The sequence below is a fragment of the Salvelinus alpinus genome, chromosome 17, assembly GCF_045679555.1.
Source record: "Salvelinus alpinus chromosome 17, SLU_Salpinus.1, whole genome shotgun sequence".
Lineage (NCBI taxonomy): Eukaryota > Metazoa > Chordata > Actinopteri > Salmoniformes > Salmonidae > Salvelinus > Salvelinus alpinus.
In genome coordinates this window covers 27,627,886-27,649,584 of record NC_092102.1, presented here as the reverse complement: position 1 = coordinate 27,649,584, position 21,699 = coordinate 27,627,886, and the positions used below count along the sequence as shown (strand labels likewise).

The 21,699-nt window shown below is 41.6% G+C and overlaps 1 protein-coding gene across 8 annotated transcripts in view; it reads left to right on the top strand.

The window, feature by feature from the left end:
* Window positions 1-806: 806 nt before the first annotated feature.
* LOC139542679 (plasma membrane calcium-transporting ATPase 3-like) overlaps window positions 807-21,699 on the top strand; it is a 35,881-nt gene continuing 14,988 nt past the window's right edge. For 4 of the 8 annotated variants that reach the window (XM_071348416.1, XM_071348413.1, XM_071348419.1 and 1 more), the window contains exons 1-17: window positions 807-1,338; window positions 3,435-4,085; window positions 5,727-5,924; window positions 6,258-6,515; window positions 6,810-6,935; window positions 11,003-11,134; window positions 13,854-13,904; window positions 14,242-14,280; window positions 14,708-14,869; window positions 15,055-15,269; window positions 17,373-17,615; window positions 17,953-18,194; window positions 18,637-18,871; window positions 19,436-19,615; window positions 19,767-19,854; window positions 19,958-20,064; window positions 20,395-20,586. In XM_071348416.1, the coding sequence (XP_071204517.1) occupies window positions 3,869-4,085; window positions 5,727-5,924; window positions 6,258-6,515; window positions 6,810-6,935; window positions 11,003-11,134; window positions 13,854-13,904; window positions 14,242-14,280; window positions 14,708-14,869; window positions 15,055-15,269; window positions 17,373-17,615; window positions 17,953-18,194; window positions 18,637-18,871; window positions 19,436-19,615; window positions 19,767-19,854; window positions 19,958-20,064; window positions 20,395-20,586 (2,685 nt within the window). In that variant the 5' untranslated portion in view covers window positions 807-1,338; window positions 3,435-3,868. The remainder of the gene's footprint in view (window positions 1,339-3,434; window positions 4,086-5,726; window positions 5,925-6,257; window positions 6,516-6,809; window positions 6,936-11,002; window positions 11,135-13,853; window positions 13,905-14,241; window positions 14,281-14,707; window positions 14,870-15,054; window positions 15,270-17,372; window positions 17,616-17,952; window positions 18,195-18,636; window positions 18,872-19,435; window positions 19,616-19,766; window positions 19,855-19,957; window positions 20,065-20,394; window positions 20,587-21,699) is intronic. The other 4 variants (XM_071348417.1, XM_071348415.1, XM_071348420.1 and 1 more) reach the window with 2 other exon arrangements.

Below are 21,699 nucleotides of genomic sequence, written 5' to 3'. Positions count from 1 at the left end.
ACATTCCAGGTGCGGTATGTTAGGGCAGATCTCAATTCACATCTGCTACAATTCTGATAGGACATTTAAAGGATTTCTAATTAATTAATTGATTGTGTAAATTGTTGTTTGGGCGTTGCTTAAAAAAAGATGGTCTCTTTTTATAGAGGGATGAAGAGACCAAGTGTATACCAGACTCATGCAGGTGAAGGTCATGGACTCAATAACTTCCTCCCTCCATCCTCTTCCTTCTTCCTCACCCCACTCCTGTGTTGGCACTGGGCTATGTTTTATTAATGGGGAAGTCGCTGGCTACATGGCTACCTCTATAATTAATGTAGTTTAGCATTAGAAGGCAATGTGTTCTGGGGAGAAGGACAGGAGAAATCTGATTATGATGAATGGACAGTGCATATCAATGAGACCAGAAAAACAACCTGTCATTTTGTCTATGTGTAATAAACTACGTAACACTATATGCTCTGATTGTCTATTACATGTTCTGTAGACAAAATGCTTAGCTAATTATTATGATGATAATAAAAACATTTAATTGTGATGAGGCAACATAAACCTGTTACAGAGCCGTTTTCAATGTAGGGCTATCAAGTAGCTTATATAGGCCTATCTACCTCCATGAATTGATGAAAGTCATTCTGATTATTATTTACTGTATGATGATTTGATTTTTTTTTTTATGTTGAGATTTTGTTTTACGAATGGCTGTCTTAAGCTCAGACAGTCTATATAGGGATATTAGTATACCAATATTCTGGACTAACGTGGTTGTAAAGTCTGGGTGAGCAAGGGGAGGGGTTGCAGGGAGGGATAGCTAGGAGCGTCAGCTCGGCAGTCGCAGCATCCATCCACCCCACTCCTACCCGTCGCATAGAACAGCCCATTTTAATGTTGCCATCATCATAGGACGAGTGCGGTAAGCGAGGAATCGTTTCAGCATGTAGACCCAAATTCTTGCCTACCAATTGGAGCTTATGCTGTATTATCAATTAGACGAAAAAATTACACCAACGAGAATAATTGGGACCAACGACCAGAATAACAGTAAAATATCAAATAGCTACCTGCGGTCCTTAACCGTTAATTTATGCAAACACGCTAATATCTGCCTTCCATCAAATAATTTTATTCCGCATTAGAGGAAATCCACATAGACGTCTGCACAATTCTGTGCTATACATTGTTATTTCCTGACCAGAAACAACAGATGGAACATCACGTCGGTATAGTCTACATCCTTCAAACGTTTTTGTCTGTCGGATATGAAGTGAATTTAAAAGTAAAGAACATTGGATTTCCTGTTTTTCTAAACTCTCCTTTGACGTCCTTGGACATGGCCGGGTGAGTATTTTTATCTCAGTTCAATGGTGGTCTATCATTATGGTGGACTAAGGATAATATGGCATCAAAATGCCTCATGATATTGGAGTGACCTGTGAAAATGGCGAATATTTGCACCATTTATTAGACCTAGGCCTATTATTATAGCCTATACCTTTCTCGGTAGAACACTAGTATTGATAGCAGTCATCCAAAATATTATGGTACAGGTAAACTATAATAATGACATAAAATGTATTCATGAATCCAATATAGTGAATTGGCTACGTTACCTTTATCAATACGAGATGCTATAAAACATTTATTTGTCAGTTATTACAGGCAATTATAATTTATTACCGAGTAGACTATGTAGGCTACATTAATGTTGTGGGCAACAGGAATATATTATTATTCATAGTAGGGCAGCACTGCCATCTGGAATATATAAAATCCCGATTTGGCGTATTCTGGGAATTGGGTATAGGCCTACCGGTCACTTCTATGATTTATATGAGTATGCTGTTATTTTATGTCTGAATGAGTCAAATCCGTGCACAGAGATAAATTATTCCGCAAATGAGCCAGTCAACACGGTTATAACCTTGTAGTAGGCCAGCTCACAGATTAAATGTAGCACATTCACTCGGGCAAAATTGTATAATTTTCCCACCATAAAGAAACACACTATGTTCCAATCGTATTTTTCCATGAGCTGCAATTCCTCTGAAATCTGTTGCCTCGAAAATATGTTCTCATTCGTATTAGGCCCATCATATCCCCATTCACCTCTGGAAAAACAATTGTAAAAATTATGAATATAAGGAAAGGTGTTATTTCCCTACTTTAGTGTGCATTTCTATCGTAAGGGATGGATATCGCTGACATAAGAGAGAATTTGTGCAGACCAAGGTTAACACTGATATCTGAAGGTTACAAGTAAAGGGCATGGTGGATTTTGACAATGTACTAAAACATGCTCCGTCTTGCAAGGGAAATTGAGGATTTTTTAAGTTATGATATATAAACACATATGTTTCCATTCACTTTTTGATACTGTGGAAATATAAAAACATCTTAATAAAGCCTAATGCTTCGTGCCACGATGGAGGCAATTTTCACCTCGTATCACTCGGAGGAGAGTATCCTCTGTATCCCAGATCGCTGAGCATCATGGCTGTGCGCGTCACCTTGGTAAAAGCCCATTCTAGACATGGATTGGCTATTTCCATACGAGCGTCACGACGCTCGTTTAGGAGACTGTACTGTGATAACAAATATATTATGGAAATGTGTTTAACCTTAAAAATGTTGTTGGGATTTTGATGATTCCTGGGCCCATATAGCAAGTATGGGTGGAATAGCATAAAGGGAATGCAATTCACTGTTTGAAGATGAGGAGGAGAGGGGTTATTATGCGAAGGTCATTATACAATACTCAGAAAAGTGTAGGTCTGATGCATTACCTAAACGCTTGTAAAATTCATGAGACAAAATAATCAGATAATTCCATGCACACGAATGCCTATAAAACATTGAATAGGGCCTAAAACGTATTAAATCATAAGGAAATGTACACATTTCTTTGTAATGATTACAATTTGATGCCATGATTCAAGGATGTAACTTAGAGTCATAGATAAATAGCATTATGAAGATATTGTATATTTGCATGGGTTTTCATCCCAATGCCTTTCTCCTCCTATTTTTAGTATGAACATTCATTACGGTTAAGTATGTCCCCCTGATCAGAGAGCCAACCCACTACTAAGCAGTTAGAGAGGCCATAACATCCTAAATCAATAAACTAAAAATCAATAGACTTTTTATAAATAAATTATGTCTGTTTTTTTGTTTCGTTTGATTTGTGTCCCAGTGAGGGAGGGGGTGGGATTGCAGCAACTCCTATTGGATCATTAATAATTCTCTTTGGTGCAAATTATAGATCACATTTTTATGACGGAGTGAAATCCTGTCAAGATGCTGAAATCCTTACAATCTGAGAGTTCTTTTCAGACTTGGGTTTATAGTAGCAAATGTTGACAACTCAACATCTAGATAGGGTTTAATGATGTAAGAATATTCCCTACAAAACCCATCTTCTCCATCTTCTCCAGCCTTTAGGTGAATCCTACACTGCACCTGCCAAAGCATCTTTCTCTTCACCTCCAAACGCTTGAGCTCTTCTTTCTGTTTTTCTCCTTACAAATATCTGTTTCTATGGATTGGTATCCCCCTTATCATTTTGTTTGATTCTCTTTTCTCTTCTGGGGTTGTGAGACAGACCAGATTAAGGTCTTTGGTGGAATAAACCACCGACAAATCACACAACAAAAACATTTCCAAATGTTCTTCCACACATGCCCTGATATGGAGAATCATAGAAGGGGCAAAGGAGGGAGTGGCATGGGGGAACATTAATCTAAAAATCACATAGTCAAGCATTTCCTACCCTGGCCTATCCTGGCCTACCCTGGCCCTTTTCAAAGAAGTCCATCAAAGAATCATTGTTTTTTGAAGAATCAATACACTTCTATTACCACACATTATCATGGGGGACTTAGCCAATAGTTCGGTGGAGTTCAAACCCAAGAAGCGAGGTAGTGGAGGGGGAACAGAGGTCAACCATGCAGGGGACTTTGGGGCCACCCTGGAGGACCTGCGGGACCTTATGGAGCTGAGAGGTGCAGAGGCCATTCAGAAGATCCAGGAGAACTACACGGACACAGAGGGCCTCTGTCAGAGACTGAAGACCTCCCCAGCCGATGGTGAGAGTCTCACTCAGACACACCACTCTCAGTGACATTCTTCACTGGAAACATACAATGCACTTTATTAGTCTTCCTTACTAATCAAATTCAAACCAATAGGTCAAATCAACTGGATTTTTTATGAACAACCAGTTGATGATATTTTATGCTATAGCGCCACTGCCATCGTGTTTGCATAGATGGTTTCTACCAGATGTCCTCATTTGTACTGTCCTCATCCGCCTGGTTTTCTATCTGTATTTGTGCATTCCCAACTCAGTCTGCCCGAACAGGCTTTCATGTTATGTTGCTAAGCTACAAAAGCATCAGCAATCTGGTGGGTGTGAGGCAGAGAGACAGACACCTCCTCTCATTCATCATGGCCTCCTGCAGCAAACATAAAATAGGCCTGAGGAGAGATGCTCAAACCACTATATGAGCGGTTAATGTTTTCAGCATATTGCTTTATTTTCACCATTATAGTTTAAAATTATGTAATTTGTCACTTTTTAGATGATGTTAAATTATACAAGCGCCTATGATTCAACAATATCTGCACACTTTTATGATGATTACAAAACTATTTTTATAATTCAGTAGAGATAAATGTAGGCTGTTTCAGTTAGAGAGATGAAGGGGAATTTGTTCATGAACCTTTCATTACCATGGCAACTGTGAGAATATTGTCTGAATGAGTAAAATGTGACTTTTCACAGAGAGTCAGATTAATTATTAATTTGCATATCTCATCGCCCTGAAATGTTCCTACTCACGTGTCTTTTTATCACCAGATTGTTTCACACATCATTTCTGAACTCGGTTATAGTGCGACTACATTTTGACTACCCCCCAAATGGGATTGGGTGAGAGAGAGAGAGAGAGAGAGAGAGAGAGAGAGAGCGAGAGAGAGAGAGAGAGAGAGAGAGAGAGAGAGAGAGAGAGAGAGAGATGGCTGGGTTGACAGTAGCAGCAGGTGATGTTTGGCAGGGGAGGACATGAGGTGGGTGTGCCAGAGCACACACCCCACAGAGAAGCAGACACACACTGACTTAGCCATCTGTGCCATTCCCACCCCATTTATCTCATTCTACTAAAAGAGCACCCAGCACCCAGTGTCAACACTCAAACATTTATATGTCCGTTATATGATTCATGTGAGTGAGTCTATAGCAATGTATTTTACAGAAGTAATTGAAAGATGGTTATGCTGTGTTTTGTCTGCTCTAATGTAGACATTTTGAAAGCATTTATTTTAATGCTCTGTCATAATGCCTACACAAGGCTGTAAGAAACATGGCCTAAACTGTAACTATCTCAAGTTCTATGACCATGTCCCATATAATGTAATGACTGTTTATGACAACAGTATTTCACATGGCCAGTTTCTAATATGAACCTATTATGAAGTGTTACAGACTAATTTTCATGGCAGAGACCTGCAATTTGACAAATGTTTGGTCGTAAGTAGGCATCCTGATAGAACATCCAAATAACGTTTCACTCTACAGTAATCTTTAACAGTTCCTTAGCTACCCACTTACCTACTGAATTCACACAAGAATCTGATACCCTCTAATAGTGTTTTAAATTAAATCCAGTGAGGTGGATGAAGGGATGCCATGCACCATGTTCAGTAGCAGCATTCCCTGTCCTCTCTAGGCCTATCGGACAACCCGTCAGACCTAGAGAAGCGTGGTCAGGTGTTTGGCCAGAACTTTATCCCTCCTAAGAAGGCCAAGTCGTTCCTGGAGCTGGTCTGGGAGGCCCTACAGGATGTAACTCTTATCATCCTAGAGATAGCTGCCATCATCTCCCTCGCACTGTCCTTCTACCAACCGCCTGGAGAGGAGAGCGAAGGTAGGTGTGACTGACTGTCCAGGTATCAGACTTTGGCCTTCCGCATGCCTTAATAAAGCATTAATTAGCCCTCTGAGCTAAAGCCTAGGCAATAGCTATGGGAGTTAACACAGGTTTTCAGTTCTCTCAGTTAAGGTAACTCATCAGGTGAGCGGAGTTCCCTCTTCCCTCACTTCTCTGCCATCTCTCTCTCTCTCTCTCTCTCTCTCTCTCTCTCTCTCTCTCTCTCTCTCTCTCTCTCTCTCTCTCTCTCTCTCTCTCTCTCTCTCTCTCTTTGCCCTGTCTCTCACCTCCTTTCTTTCTCTCTCTTTCTTCCTATTTCTCTCTCTGCAGCGTGTGGGAATGTGGCATCCGGTGCAGAGGACGAGGGCGAGGCGGAGGCTGGCTGGATTGAGGGCGCGGCCATCTTGCTGTCTGTCGTCTGCGTAGTGCTGGTGACGGCCTTTAACGACTGGAGCAAGGAGAAGCAGTTCCGGGGGCTGCAGAGCCGCATTGAGCAGGAGCAGCGATTTGCCGTGGTGCGGAATGGCACCGTCATCCAGATCCCTGTGGCTGAAATGGTGGTTGGAGATGTGGCCCAAATCAAATACGGTCAGTCCAGGATCAGGAGAAGTCCCCTGATGTAGTATACCTGGTTGGACTATCTATGTAGCTACCTGTGTATAATGCATTTGTAGTTCCTTTGACTGTATCTTACCGAAGGTCTATTAAGAATCAAACATTCATAACAGCTCAACCATAAATGCATAAATAATACATTAAACCTATCTGGTTTTGTGTAGATTTCTATTAAGCAGTCATAACGATGTTTGGATCCTTATAATTCCTTATAGATCCTTATAAGTCTCTGGTCCCTTGTCTCCTCCTGCTTCCACTCCCACACAGGTGATCTCCTGCCTGCTGATGGGATACTGATACAGGGCAACGACCTGAAGATCGATGAGAGCTCGCTGACCGGAGAGTCTGACCATGTAAAAAAGTCTGTTGACAAGGACCCCATGTTGCTGTCTGGTGAGTTGTTTGCATATAATACAGTAGTCATGTTACAGTCGGGCAAAAGAGGCCATGCCAGGGGTGTGTGTGTGTGTGTGTGTGTGTGTGTGTGTGTGTGTGTGTGTGTGTGTGTGTGTGTGTGTGTGTGTGTGTGTGTGTGTGTGTGTGTGTGTGTGTGTGTGTGTGTGTGTGTGTGTGTGTGTGTGTGTGTGTGTGTGTGTGTGTGTGTGTGTGTGTGTGTGTGTGTGTGTGTGTGTGTGTCCAACGCAAAATCACACTCATCTGACTGTAAGCAAGCTTATAGCCTACTGCTCCAAGAGAGGGCAAAGAGGGGTAGGCTATCAGCTGATCACAGAGATAGTAGATTATGTAAACCAGCTAGTAAGCTAGCTACCTAGTTAGCTATGCTGTTGAAACAACCTAACTAGTCTTTCACCCGTGATTGGAGTTTGTTGTGCTGCTGACACCTGCCTCTTAAGCGTACTAACAAATTTAAACCTTCCCTATTACTGGCCGTGATATGACACATGCAACTCAAAACAGAGCCACTACTTACACTACCGTTGGGCGCCAGTAGCTTCTGCCTGCAGGATGAGTGCTGTCAGTGGGCAGAGGAGCGGGGGAGGGCGACTTTGTGTCTCTGTGTGCTGGCTGCAGTGCCGAGAGGGGAAATCTCATTGCCTCTCCCAGTGAGAGAGCGACTCCTCCCTGTTCCCTGGAGCCTGACAGGGCTAATCGGATTGTAGCCCCTGGTCAGCATCCTGAGCACCGGGTCATGAATCCATTAGACCCACAGGGGACCCTCACTCATCCTCTACCCAATAATGATACTCGGAACTGGACTCTGCTACTCACTCCATAGGTCCACTAGGCTAGGTCTATGCAGAGATCTAAAATAATCATGCTGTTGTGATGGTGATGTAGCAGCCTAATCCACATTGGTGATGGAGCAGAAGATCAAATATTGAAAGTATTCAGCTGCAGGTTCAGAAACATGTATGATGTGATTTCATCAATCAATATACACAATTCCCTTTTGTTATCATTGATTGTTTTTTTCCAGTATCTGTCACACTTACCTCTCGAGGTGCACATACATCACTTCATGTTTAGGCCACCACACATTGGATGAATGCAAACTCTGTAAATGCTGTGGAATTTTTTATTTTTTTATTTGATTTATTTCACCTTTATTTAACCAGGTAGGCCAGTTGAGAACAAGTTCTCATTTACAATTGCAACCTGGCCAAGATAAATCAAAGCAGTGCGACAAAAACAACAACACAGAGTTACACATGGGATAAACAAACGTACAGTCAATAACATAATAGAACAATCTGTATACAGTGTGTGCAAATGAAGTAAGGAGGTAAGGCAATAAATAGGCTAAGAGTGGCGAAGTAATTACAGTTTAGCAATTTATACTGGAGTGATATATGTGCAGATGATGATGTGCAAGTAGAAATGCTGGTGTGCAAAAGAGCAGAAAAACAAAAACAAAAATGGGGATGAGGTAGGTAGTTGGTTGGATGGATGGGCTATTTACAGATGGGCTGTGTACAGCTGCAGTGATCGGTAAGCTGCTCTGACAGCTGACGCTTAAAGCTAGTGAGGGAGATATAAGACTCCAACTTCAGTGATTTTTGCAATTCGTTCCAGTCATTGGCAGCAGAGAACTGGAAGGAAAGGCGGACAAATTAGGTCTTGGTTTTGGGGATGACCAGTGAAATATACCTACTGGAGCGTGTGCTACGGGTGGGTGTTGTTATGGTGACCAGTGAGCTGAGATAAGGCGGAGCTATACCTAGCAAAGACTTATAGATGACATGGAGCCAGTGGGTTTGGCAACGAATATGTAACGAGGACCAGCCAACGAGAGCATACAGGTCGCAGTGGTGGGTAGTATATGGGGCTTTGGTGACAAAACGGATGGCACTGTGATAGACGGCATCCAATTTGCTGAGTAGAGTGTTGGAGGCTATTTTGTAAATGACATCGCCGAAGTCAAGGATCGGTAGGATAGTCAGTTTTACGAGGGTACGTTTGGCAGCATGAGTGAAGGAGGCTTTGTTTGCGAAATAGGAAGCTGATTCTAGATTTAACTTTGGATTGGAGATGCTTAATGTGAGTCTGGAAGGAGAGTTTACAGTCTAGCCAGACACCTAGGTATTTATAGATGTCCACATATTCTAAGTCAGAACCGTCCAGAGTAGTGATGTAAGTTGGGTGGGCGGGTGCGGACAGCGATCGGTTGAAGAGCATGCATTTAGTTTTACTAGCATTTAAGAGCATTTGGAGGCCACGGGAAGGAGTGTTGTATGGCGTTGAAGCTCGTTTGGAGGTTTGTTAACACAGTGTCCAAAGAAGGGCCAGATGTATACAGAATGGTGTCGTCTGCGTAGAGGTGGATCAAATAATCACCCGCAGCAAGAGCGACATCCTAGATATATACAGAAAAAAGAGTCTGCCCGAGAATTGAACCCTGTAGAGACTGCCAGAGGTCCGGACAACAGGCCCTCTGATTTGACACACTGAACTCTATCTGAGAAGTAGTTAGTGAACCAGGCGAGGCAGTCATTAGAGAAACCAAGGCTGCTGAGTCTGCCGATAAGAATGTATCAGTTCCAGTTGAAATACATTCACTTTACTTGTTATAACCATGTACATGCTGTGGTTTAGTGCACAAGTTTATAATAGTCCCAAGCCATTACATATGTAAGCAATCATCAACATCAAACATATTTAGCAGTATTCTGAGCTATTCCACTCCCTGGTATTAGGCAGTATGAACAGTGTTATTGAACAACCCTTGGTCTCTTGTGATAAAGTATTTTAATTAATGGGAACATAATGGAGCTCTGCTGTACAAAAGTAATTAGATCACCGGTCAGTAGGAGAAACAGAGGAAAGTGACCTTACTCAGTGATTAAAAACACAAACTACAGTAGCTCCAGAGTGTAATTGGTGAGTGTAATTATGCGTTGCCTCTGGATTCCAACCTGCCTTCCCAAATGCACACCACACTCAAGCCAACCATGCAAAACTCTAGAACAAGAGTCGAGCTTGTCACTCCAGGAATGAGAATTGGCTTTTAGGTCTCAGCGAAGATGACGTCACTGTGTAATGTGAACTTAGCAGTCCACTATGTCTACATCATAGAAATAAACACAGATTTTTCCACAATAACCTTCTTTGAACAGCATATTGATTGCAAACAATATTAATGGAAATTCTCCCTTCTGTTTGAGTTGCGACATGATTAATACAGTGCATTCGGAAGTATTCAGACCCCTTCACTTTTTACACATTTTGTTATGTTACAGCCTTATTCTAAAATGTATTAAATCATTTTTTCCCCTCATCAATCTAAGCACAATACCCCATAATGACAAAGCAAATTTATTCAAAATAAAAACAGAAAGGGGGGGGGGTTCAGTGGCAGGGACTGCAAGACTAGTCAGGATCAAGGGAAAGATAAGAGAGATCCTTGATGAAAACCTGCTCCAGAGCACTCAGGACCTCAGACGGGGGTGAAGGTTCACCATCCAACAGGACAACGGCCCTAAGCACATAGCCAAGACAACGCAGGAGTGACTTCGGACAAGTCTCTGAATGTCCTTGAGTGGCCCAGCCAGAGCGTGGACTTGAACCCGATCAAACATCTCTGGAGAGACCTGAAAATAGCTGTGCAGCGATGCTCCCCATCCAACCTGACAGAGCTTAAGAGGATCTGCAGAGAAGAATGGGAGAAACTCCCCAAATACAGGTGTGCCAAGCTTGTAGCGTCATACCCAAGAAGACTCGAAGCTGTAATCGCTGGCAAAGGTCCTTCAACAAAGTACTGAGTAAAGGTTCTGAATGCTTATGTAAATGTGATGTTTCCGGGGGGGGTTTTGGCAAAAATTGGCACAAATTTCTAAAAACCTGTTTTTGCTTTCTCATTATGGGGTGTGTAGATTGCTGAGGGAAAAACAAACAAATAATTTAATAAATTTTATAATACGGCTGTAACGTTACAAAAATGTGGAAAAAGTTAAGGGTTATTCCCATGTCTATTTAGGAATTTCATCTTTGTATCTCTTTAGGAACTCATGTGATGGAAGGCTCAGGAAAGATGCTAGTTACTGCTGTGGGGATCAACTCTCAAACTGGAATCATCTTCACTCTACTGGGGGCTGGAGAGGGGGAGGGGGAGGATGAGAAGAAAGACAAGAAAGGTAAGATAATAAGACAGGCTGAAGGTGTAATGTCATTAAGATGTTCGGTATCATTTTTGTGAGTATGAAGCAAATATAGTACATTTGAAACACAATACATATACCAGGGATGCTTCAAATGGATATGAAGAGTTTCATTCCAAAACGCTATATATCCATTTTCAGAAATGTTAGTAAATTTGTTTTTTTGAAGAACTTATTAAAAGTGATTGGTGTGTTTTTTTCCCCCATATCTAATCATGGCATGTTCAATGACAGACAGGTATTTGTTAAAAATCTATCAATTGATGGTTTTATTTCAGAGAGACAATCACATTTTGTTGCAAAATTAGATATATCCTCCTCTCTCTCAGAGACAAAAGTAGCAGTGCAAGGTTTTACACAGTCAAATGTGAAAATAATTACAACTGTACAAATGATACATTTGTGACATACATTTTTGTTATATATTTTAAACTGTATCAATACAGTAATATTAGATCTGTGTTCTTGTCAAAAGTAGTGCGCTATATAGGGAATAGGGTGCCATTTGGGACGAGGCCTAACTCTAACCAAAGACTATAGCCTCAGGCTATAGTTGAATTTATATATGAGTTGAATTTATATGTTAATTATACAGGATATGAACATTCCATTCCAGCTAAGCAATGGATATACAGTTGAAGTTAGTTTTCACAATTCCTGACATTTAATCATCCTAGTAACAATTCCATGTCTTAGGTCAGTTAGGATCACCACTTTATTTTAAGACTGTGAAATGTCAGAATAATAGTAGAGAGAATTATTTATTTCAGCTTTCATTTCTTTCATCACATTCCCTGCGGGTCAGAAGTTTACATACACTCAATTAGTATTTGGTAGCGTTGCCTTTAAATTGTTTAACGTTTCGGGTTGCCTTCCACAAGATTCCCACAATAAGTCGGGTGAATTTTGGCCCATTCCTCCTGACAGAGCTGGTGTAACTGAGTCATGTATGCAGGCCTCCTTGCTAGCACACGCTTTTTCAGTTCTGCCCACAAATTTTCTATAGGATTGATGTCAGGGCTTTGTGATGGCCACTCCAATACCTTGTCTTTGTTGTCCTTAAGCCATTTTGCCACAACTTTGGAAGTATGCTTGGGGTCATTGTCCATTTGGAAGACCCATTTCCGACCAAGCTTTAACTTCTTGACTGATGTCTTGAGATGTTGCTTCAATATATCCACATAATTTTCCTGCCTCATGATGCAATCTATTTTGTGAAGTGCACCAGTCACTCCTGCAGCAAAGCACCCCCACAACATGATGCTGTCACCCCCGTGCTTCACGGTTGGGATGGTGTTCTTCGGCTTGCAAGCCTCCCTCTTATTCCTCCAAACATAACGATTGTCATTATGGCCAAACAGTTATATTTTTGTTTCATCAGACCAGAGGACATTTCTCCAAAAAGTACAATCTTTATCCCCATGTGCAGTTGCAAACCGTAGTCTGGCTTTTTTATGGTGGTTTTGGAGCAGTGGCTCCTTCCTTGCTGAGCGGCCTTTCAGGTAATGTCGATATAGGACTTGTTTTACTGTGGATATAGATACTTTTGTACCTGTTTCCTCCAGCATCTTCACAAGGTCCTTTGCTGTTGTTCTGGGATTGATTTGCACTTTTTGCACAAAAGTACGTTCATCTCTAGGAGACAGAACACGTCTCCTTCCTGAGCGGTATGACGGCTGCGTGGTCCCATGGTGTTTATACTTGCATACTGTTGTTTGTACAGATTAACGTGGTACCTTCAGGTGTTTGGAAATTGCTCCCAAGGATGAAGCAGACTTGTGGAGGTCCACAATTTTTTTGTAGAAAGTAGATGTCCTAACCGACTTGACAAAACTATAGTTTGTTAACAAGACATTTTTGGAGTGGTTGAAAAACAAGTTTTAATGACTCCAACCTAAGTGTATGTAAACTTCCAACTTTAACTGTATATCGTTTTGCAACAAAACTAATTTTAATACACATCTAAAATATATGAACAAAAATATGAGACCAGTGATATTTTACACACCCATAAGCATTCCCTTCTGATGAAAAAACACAAATGTGAAAAATCTGTGCATATAATGTTTTGGAAAGGAACTTTTCATATATACATGGATGTATTTACATATGATTGACTCACAATTTCTGTTTCTTATACTATATATACACAGACAGATGTATATAAGTATCATGCATTGGCAGTTTTAATAGGTGTGTTGAAGGGATGCTCCATTAAGCTGTGTCATTCAAGGCCTGATGTTACTTCTGCTTATGAGAAAGAGAGAGCAAAGCATCTCTGAACTGTACAGTGTGCATTTACAGTACATGGGCAGAGACTTTTCTCCCTGTCTCCCTCTCCTTGATATGAAGAGTGGTAGCTAGCTGCTTAATAATTATATCTAAAAGCATAGGAGTATGCAAAGCAATCAATACTTGAATGGAAAGGGGGAGAGCAAGATGGAGATGGGGTTACACAGAGGGGGAAGCCTCTGGTTAGGACGAAGCTTCACAATAAAGACCACAGAAAGACATGATGCAATGGTTTACTTATTTGCTGCTCCTAAGGTCTCATACATTCATTTTTTTTTCATTCCTTGTTTGTTGTTTCTGTTGCTCATCCTTTTTACTGTTTTGATTGTTTTTGTCTCTTAATTTGATAAAATCTCTTATTGTCCCTGTCCCTATCTCAAATCCCAAACCACTATCTCATCAGAGGGCAATAATACCCCTGCAGTCGAAGCAAAACAGATCAGCATCACGAATGGTAGGTTTTTCCCCTACTAGACTAGTTAGATTGGTGAAGGGGTTTGCTAGAGATATTCCATGGGACTCCCATGGGAGATTGTGGACCCCTAATGTAATTGGGAAAAAAGAACAAACTGTAAAATATTTTGAAAATTAAGTTTAACATGTTGATATAAGTCATGGCGATTTCTTCACACGTTTCTGTCACTTTCATTTTGTCTATTCATTTTCCCATTCGATTTTTACTCCTTTAGGGGGGTTAAAATGGGAGCAATGTTTGCCTCCCATGCAGCAATATGTCTGTCACATTCAGCTGTATCAGTCTAGATATTTGTCTCTCTCTCGCCTAATCACAGGCAAGCAAGATGGGACACTGGAAAACAATCAGAACAAAGGTAAGAAACAGGGGGATTCCAAGGCAGAGGAATCATCCATAATTTCAAGTAGGCTACTTTATGTTAATCATTTGGGGAACTATGCAAACAACAGATGGCATGAGGTAATAATTTATACAAAATATTTTCAAACATTTTACTTAAGATGGAAGCAATATTTTTTTACTCAAATAAGATGGAAGCAATATCTTGATTTATGTTGAAAACATATTACCTGTACATTTGATAATAATGGGTTGTATGTATACAGCCCTTTTCATTAGGTCTCATAAGTGCTTTACATCCTGTTACAGTTGCATACTGTAGCTGTAGAACCCACCTGGGGGAAGCATGGCAGCCATTTTGTGCCGAAACGCCCACTACACCTCTTGGCTTTTCTCTAACCGTCCTAACCACTCCCTAACTTTGTGACAACCCCCAACCTTAGCCAAGAAACAGGATGAGGCTGTTGCCATGGAGATGCAGCCCCTGAAGAGCGCTGAAGGTGGGGAGGTGGAAGCGGAGAAGAAAAAGGGCAACGTGCCTAAAAAAGAGAAGTCTGTGCTCCAGGGCAAACTCACTAAACTGGCCGTGCAGATCGGGAAGGCAGGTGAGGGCTGACTCTAAACTTTCAGCGTTCATAATAAATGTTTTGCTGGCCTGCTTGTTCACTCTGACTTGACCTGTGTATGCACAAGGTTGGCTAGCAGTGCATTCTCTACTACCGACAAACTCTTCACATTGTTCTTTGATCTAAGTAGCCATGTCTGTGTGTCTGTCTGTCCTCTTCCTCAGGTCTGGTCATGTCAGCCATCACAGTGATCATCCTGGTGATGTACTTTGTGATTGAGACCTTTGTGGTGCAGGGCCGGGAGTGGCTCACTGAGTGTACCCCCGTCTATGTGCAGTACTTTGTCAAGTTCTTCATCATCGGCGTCACAGTGCTGGTGGTGGCTGTGCCTGAGGGGCTGCCACTGGCTGTTACTATATCACTGGCCTACTCTGTCAAGGTAAGGGTGATAAACTGTGTGTGTGTGTGCGTGCGTGCGTGCGTGCGTGCGCGCTTGCGTGCGTGCGTGCGCGCTTGTGTGTGCGTGCGCGCTGCTGTAGACATTATGTGACAATCATGTTAACCTCTACTTCATCACCCTCCCGGATCCGGGATCCGCCTCATCAGAAAAGCTGACTAGCATAGCCTAGCCTAACGGGACAGGGATATCATATAATATAATTTTCATGAAATCACAAGTCCAATACAGCAAATGAAAGATTAACATCTTGTGAATCCAGCCATCATTTCCGATTTTTTTAAATGTTTTACAGCGAAAACACAATATGTATTTCTATTAGCTAACCACAATAGCCAAACACACAACCGCATATTTTCACCATGTTTCCACCGAATAGGTAGCTTTCACAAAACCGACAAAATAGAGATTAAATTAATCACTAACCTTGAACAACTTCATCAGATGACAGTCTTATAACATGTTATACAATACATTTATGTTTTGTTCGAAAATTTGCATATTTGAGGTATAAATCATAGTTTTACATTGCAGCCACCATCAAAAACAGCACCAAAGCAGCCAGAATAATTACAGAGTGCAACGTGAAATACATAAATACTCATCATTTATGAAAAATACATGGTGTACAGCAAATGAAAGATAAACATCTTGTGAATCCAGCCAATATTTCCGATTTTTTAAGTGTTTTACAGCGAAAACACAATATAGAATTATATTAGCTTACCACAATAGCCAAACACACAAAGGCATTTATTCACCACAAAGGTAGCTTTCGCAAAAACCAGCAATAGATATAAAATTAATCACTAACCTTTGGACAACTTCTTCAGATGACAGTCTTATAACATCATGTTATACAATACATTTATGTTTTGTTCGAAAATGTGCATATTTAGAGCTGCAAATCGTGGTTAGACATTGTGAATACGTAGCAACAATTCCCCAGAATGTCCGGAGATATTTTGGACACTCACCTAATCTGACCAAAGAACTCATCATAAACTTTACATAAAAATACTTGTTGTATGGCAAATGAAAGATACACTGGTTCTTAATGCAACCGCTGTGTTAGATTTTTTTTAATAACTTTACCACAACATACAGCTTGGGTTATTGTGAGACAGCGCTCACCAACACGGCGGAGAATAGGCATCAACATATTACACAGAAATACGAAATAACATCATAAATGTTGTCTTACTTTTGCTGAGCTTCCATCAGAATGTTGTACAAGGAGTCCTATTTCCAGAATAAATCGTTGTTTGGTTTTAGAATGTCCATTTCTTCTGTCGAATTAGCAACCTTGGCTAGCATTGTGGCGCGAACATTCCCATCATCTCTTGGCGCAAAGAACGGAAAATTCCAAAAGTCCCATTAAACGTTGAATAAACTGATAAAACTCGGTTGAAAAAACCTACTTTATGATGTTTTTCTCATATGTATCAAATAAAATCAGAGCCGGAGATATTCGCCGTGTATACCGAACGCTTTTCAGAAGACAATGTCGAGGTCCCCCGCGCGCCGTCGAAGACAAAGAAAATACCGGACCTGTCACTCCAAAAGCTCTTATTCGGCCTCAGATCAAGCTAGACACCCCATTCAACCTTCCACTGCCTGTTGACATCTAGTGGAAGGCGTATGAAGTGCATACATATCGATAAATAAAAGCCAGTTGAATAGGCAGGCCCTGAAACAGAGCCTCGTTTTCAGATTTTTCACTTCCTATATGGAAGTTTGCTGCCAAATGAGTTCTGTTTTACTCACAGATATAATTCAAACAGTTTTAGAAACTTCTGAGTGTTTTCTATCCAATAGTAATAATAATATGCATATTGTATGATCTAGAACAGAGTACGAGGCCGTTTAATTTGGGCACGATTTTTTCCAAAGTGAAAACAGCGCCCCCCTATTGACAAGAAGTTTTAAATCGTGTTTTTGCTCGAATATCCCCCATATGGCAAAATCAAGGCACGATTACACTGTACTATATATTGTACATGCAGCTGAATTGTATTGTAGTATCTCAGGTGGAGGCCTAACAGTAAGATCCCTCTCCGTCTGTTTCCTCCTCCTTACCTGTAGAAAATGATGAAGGACAATAACTTGGTGCGCCACCTGGATGCCTGTGAGACCATGGGCAATGCCACGGCCATCTGCTCCGACAAGACAGGCACCCTCACTACCAACCGAATGACCGTGGTGCAGGCCTACGCGGGCGACCAGCACTTCCACAAGGTCCCACACCCTGACCAGATGAATCCTAAAGTGCTGGACACGCTTGTCAACGCCATAGCTGTCAACAGCGCCTACACCTCCAAGATTATGGTGAGAGGGTGGATTATGAAAGATAGATAGATACCTGCACATTGTTGAATGCTCCCACATTTATATTGTGGATAATGTCTGCAATGCGGAATGGTAAAGGGACACAACATTATCTTTTCTGGTTATTTTCTGGTTAACTGGCAAAGACATTTACATCTTTATTGGCCATTTGGATGGACATTTATTTTGTTCATGTTAACACAACATATATAAGCCATTCATAGAATTCAGAATTGACATACAAATTTACATACAAATGTGCATTTTGCCCAGTCTCCTATTCTGTCTTTTTCCTCCACACTTATTGAGCAAAAACATGGTATCTTTTATCCCTTAGCCCCCGGATAAGGAGGGAGGCCTACCCAAGCAGGTGGGCAACAAGACAGAGTGTGCACTACTTGGCTTCATCCTGGACCTGAAGAGGGACTATGCCCCTGTGAGGGAACAGATCCCTGAGGAGAAGCTCTACAAGGTCTACACCTTCAACTCTGTGCGCAAGTCCATGAGCACGGTGGTGCAGCTGCCTGATGGATCCTTCCGCCTCTACAGCAAGGGGGCCTCTGAGATCCTGCTCAAGAAGTGAGTCTGACTCTCAGGCTGGAGACGGCCTGCCTTGTCTGCCTGCCTTGTCATGACAAGTAGGAAAAGTAGTTTCCCTGTGAATCACGCATACAAATAAAGGGCTCTATTCAATCCGTATTGCTGAAGCTTGATAGAATTGTAAAGGTAAATTCCGATTGAGTCAACATATGCAGCATTTACCGTGAATGCAGTCTCCTCTAACGCGAGAACATTGCCTTTCAATTTAAATCACGCTGTAATGCGGAACTTCCGCAATACGGATTGAATAAAGCCCAAAGTTGGATTTGATAGAGGCTACAGCTTTGATAGAGAAAGGGGTGGTAGGGGCCTCAAGATAAAGTGGGCCTTGAATGAGAATTGATGATCAAAACAAAATGACAAACATTAATATTGTGCCCTAACATACAGAGCATCTGTGTCCTGACTCTCTGTCTGTCAGATGCTCCTCTATCATGGCTGGTGGTGGCGATCCACGGGGTTTCCGCCCGCGGGACAGGGACGAGATGGTGAAGAAGGTGATCGAGCCCATGGCCTGCGACGGCCTGCGCACCATCTGCGTGGCCTACAAGGACCTGCCGGCCAGCCCTGAGCCTGACTGGGAGGACGAGGCTGGCATCGTCAGTGACCTCATCTGTATCACAGTGGTGGGCATCGAGGACCCTGTCCGCCCAGAGGTAACCAAGACCTTACGCAGAGGGATTCTCTATTGGGGTGCATTTGTTTTCACAGATGTAGGTAGATTTGGAGTGGAGTTTTTCCACAGGGATGACAATTGTCTGTTACTTGCTCTTCGTTTCAAGTGGATAATTCCGTTGAAAAATGTCTAAATAAGAACTTGTAAAAACCTAGGATTAGAGTGGGGAGAAGCTTGCCCTTATGGAAGGGCTGGCACAGTAGGATGACACAACAGGTTTTGTTATACAGTAGGTATATAGTTATAGGTATTGTAATCTCTCATGGACAGACACACATAACATAAATGGCACCGTAGCGTCTGTCAACAGACTGGGATGCGACAACTAACAAGGAACATTGTTCCAGTGCCTTGCTTTTTTGTCACTGATCATTTTGACAAATCACAATGTTGCAAGATTTTAATTCGGGGTTTCCAAATGATAGGTTTTGTTATAGTTGTAGGTTTAGTAAATATTCAATAATTTCTCTGTAGTATCATGTACATCAGCTAGTAAGAGGGTGTGCCAAGGCTTTAGCAAAACTCTGGTGTCTTTTCTAACCAGGTCCCAGATGCTATCAAGAAATGCCAGCGGGCAGGTATCACTGTGCGTATGGTGACAGGTGACAACATCAACACAGCGCGCGCCATCGCTGCCAAGTGTGGCATCATCCAGCCTGGGGATGACTTCCTGTGTATAGACGGGAAGGAATTCAACCGACGAATCAGAAATGAGAAAGGAGAGGTAGAATTCATCATTCATGTATTGTTTGATACTCTTTTACTGACAAAAAATGCAAGTGCCCTGACTCAATTCATTAGCTTCAATAACTCAGTGTTACAAGACTCAACAGTTTCTGTGGATACCCCTATAATACAATCTTTATTTCTTACAGGTTGAGCAGGAGCGCATTGATAAGGTTTGGCCCAAACTAAGAGTTCTGGCTAGGTCCTCACCTACAGACAAACATACACTGGTCAAAGGTGGGTCAGAGAAACTCCACTCAAAGCTACAGTACTATTTTTGTAAACAGATGGTAAACCATGCATCTCTATAATTTCCAATGATAACTTTCTCTTCCTGCAGGCATCATAGACAGCACCGTACTGGAGCAGCGGCAGGTAGTGGCAGTGACAGGGGACGGGACAAACGACGGACCTGCCCTGAAGAAGGCCGATGTTGGCTTTGCCATGGTGAGTCATCTAAATGATGATTATGATGATGATGATGATGATGGTGATGACACACATCTTTAGTAATTTTAGTACATTTGGGGAGATATTAAATCCCATACTTAACGCTACATTTCACTAAATGTACCCTATGTATTTACAATATAGTTACATAGGCATGGTATGTACTTTAGTATTGTTACATTAGTACTTACAGTACATTACTACTATGTAACTATCATGCACATAAATAGGTATTACTGACATGTATTGTTTTTTTAATGTGAGACCTGTGAATACTTTTCAAAGCAGTGTACATTTAAAGTGGCTATTTTGTGTGGCTCTGTGTAGGGCATCGCTGGTACTGACGTAGCCAAGGAAGCCTCTGACATCATCCTGACTGATGACAACTTCTCTAGCATTGTGAAGGCAGTCATGTGGGGCCGCAACGTCTATGACAGCATCTCCAAGTTCCTCCAGTTCCAGCTCACTGTCAACGTGGTGGCTGTCATCGTGGCCTTCACCGGCGCCTGTATCACACAGGTACTCACTCCATCTCTGACTCTCGCACTCCACACCACACCACAATTCACTGTTGTGTAAATTCCAAATGGACCACTTACTGTAAGTAACTCACTAGGAAATGGTCAAAGATCTACACTACTGTTCAAAAGTTTGGGGTCACTTATACATTTCCTTGTTTTTGAAAGAAAAGCACCTTTTTTTGTCCATTAAAATAACATCAAATTGATCCGAAATACAGTGTAGACATTGTTAATGTTGTAAATGACTATTGTAGCTGGAAACGGCAGATTTTTTATGGAATATCTACATAGGCGTACAGAGGCCCATTATCAGCAACCATCACTCCTGTGTTCCAATGGCACGTTGTGTTAGCTAATCCAAGTTTATCATTTTAAAAGGCTAATTGATCATTAGAAAGCCCTTTTGCAATTATGTTAGCACAGCTGAAAACTGTTGTTCTGATTAAATAAGCAATACAACTGGCCTGTTTTAGAATAGTTGAGTATCTGGAGCATCAGCATTTGTGGGTTTGATTACAGGCTCAACATGGACAAAAACAAAGACCTTTCTTCTGAAACTCGTCAGTCTATTCTTGTTCTGAGAAATGAAGGCTATTCCATGCGATAAATTGCCAAGAAACTGAAGATCTCGTACAACGCCGTGTACTACTTCTTTCAAAGAACAGAGCAAACTGGCCCTAACCAGAATAGAAAGAGGAGTGGGAGGCCCCGGTTTACAACTGAGCAAGAGGACAAGTACATTAGAGTGTCTAATTTGAGAAACAGATGCCTCACAAGTCCTCAACTGGCAGCTTCAATAAATAGTACCCACAAAACACCAGTCTCAACGTCAACAGTGAAGAGGTGACTCCGGGATGCTGGCCTTCTAGGCAGAGTTGCAATGAAAAAGCCATATCTCAGGCTGGCCAATAAAAATAAAAGATTAAGATGGTCAAAAGAACACAGACACTGGACAGAGGAACTCTGCCTAGAAGGCCAGCATCCTCTTCACTGTTGACGTTGAGACTGGTGTTTTGCGGTGACCCTAAACTTTTGAACGGTAGTGTAGGTAACGGTCTACGGACATTCCAAACAAGCTTTAAAGCAAAATTATCTCTCCCTACCTCTCTTT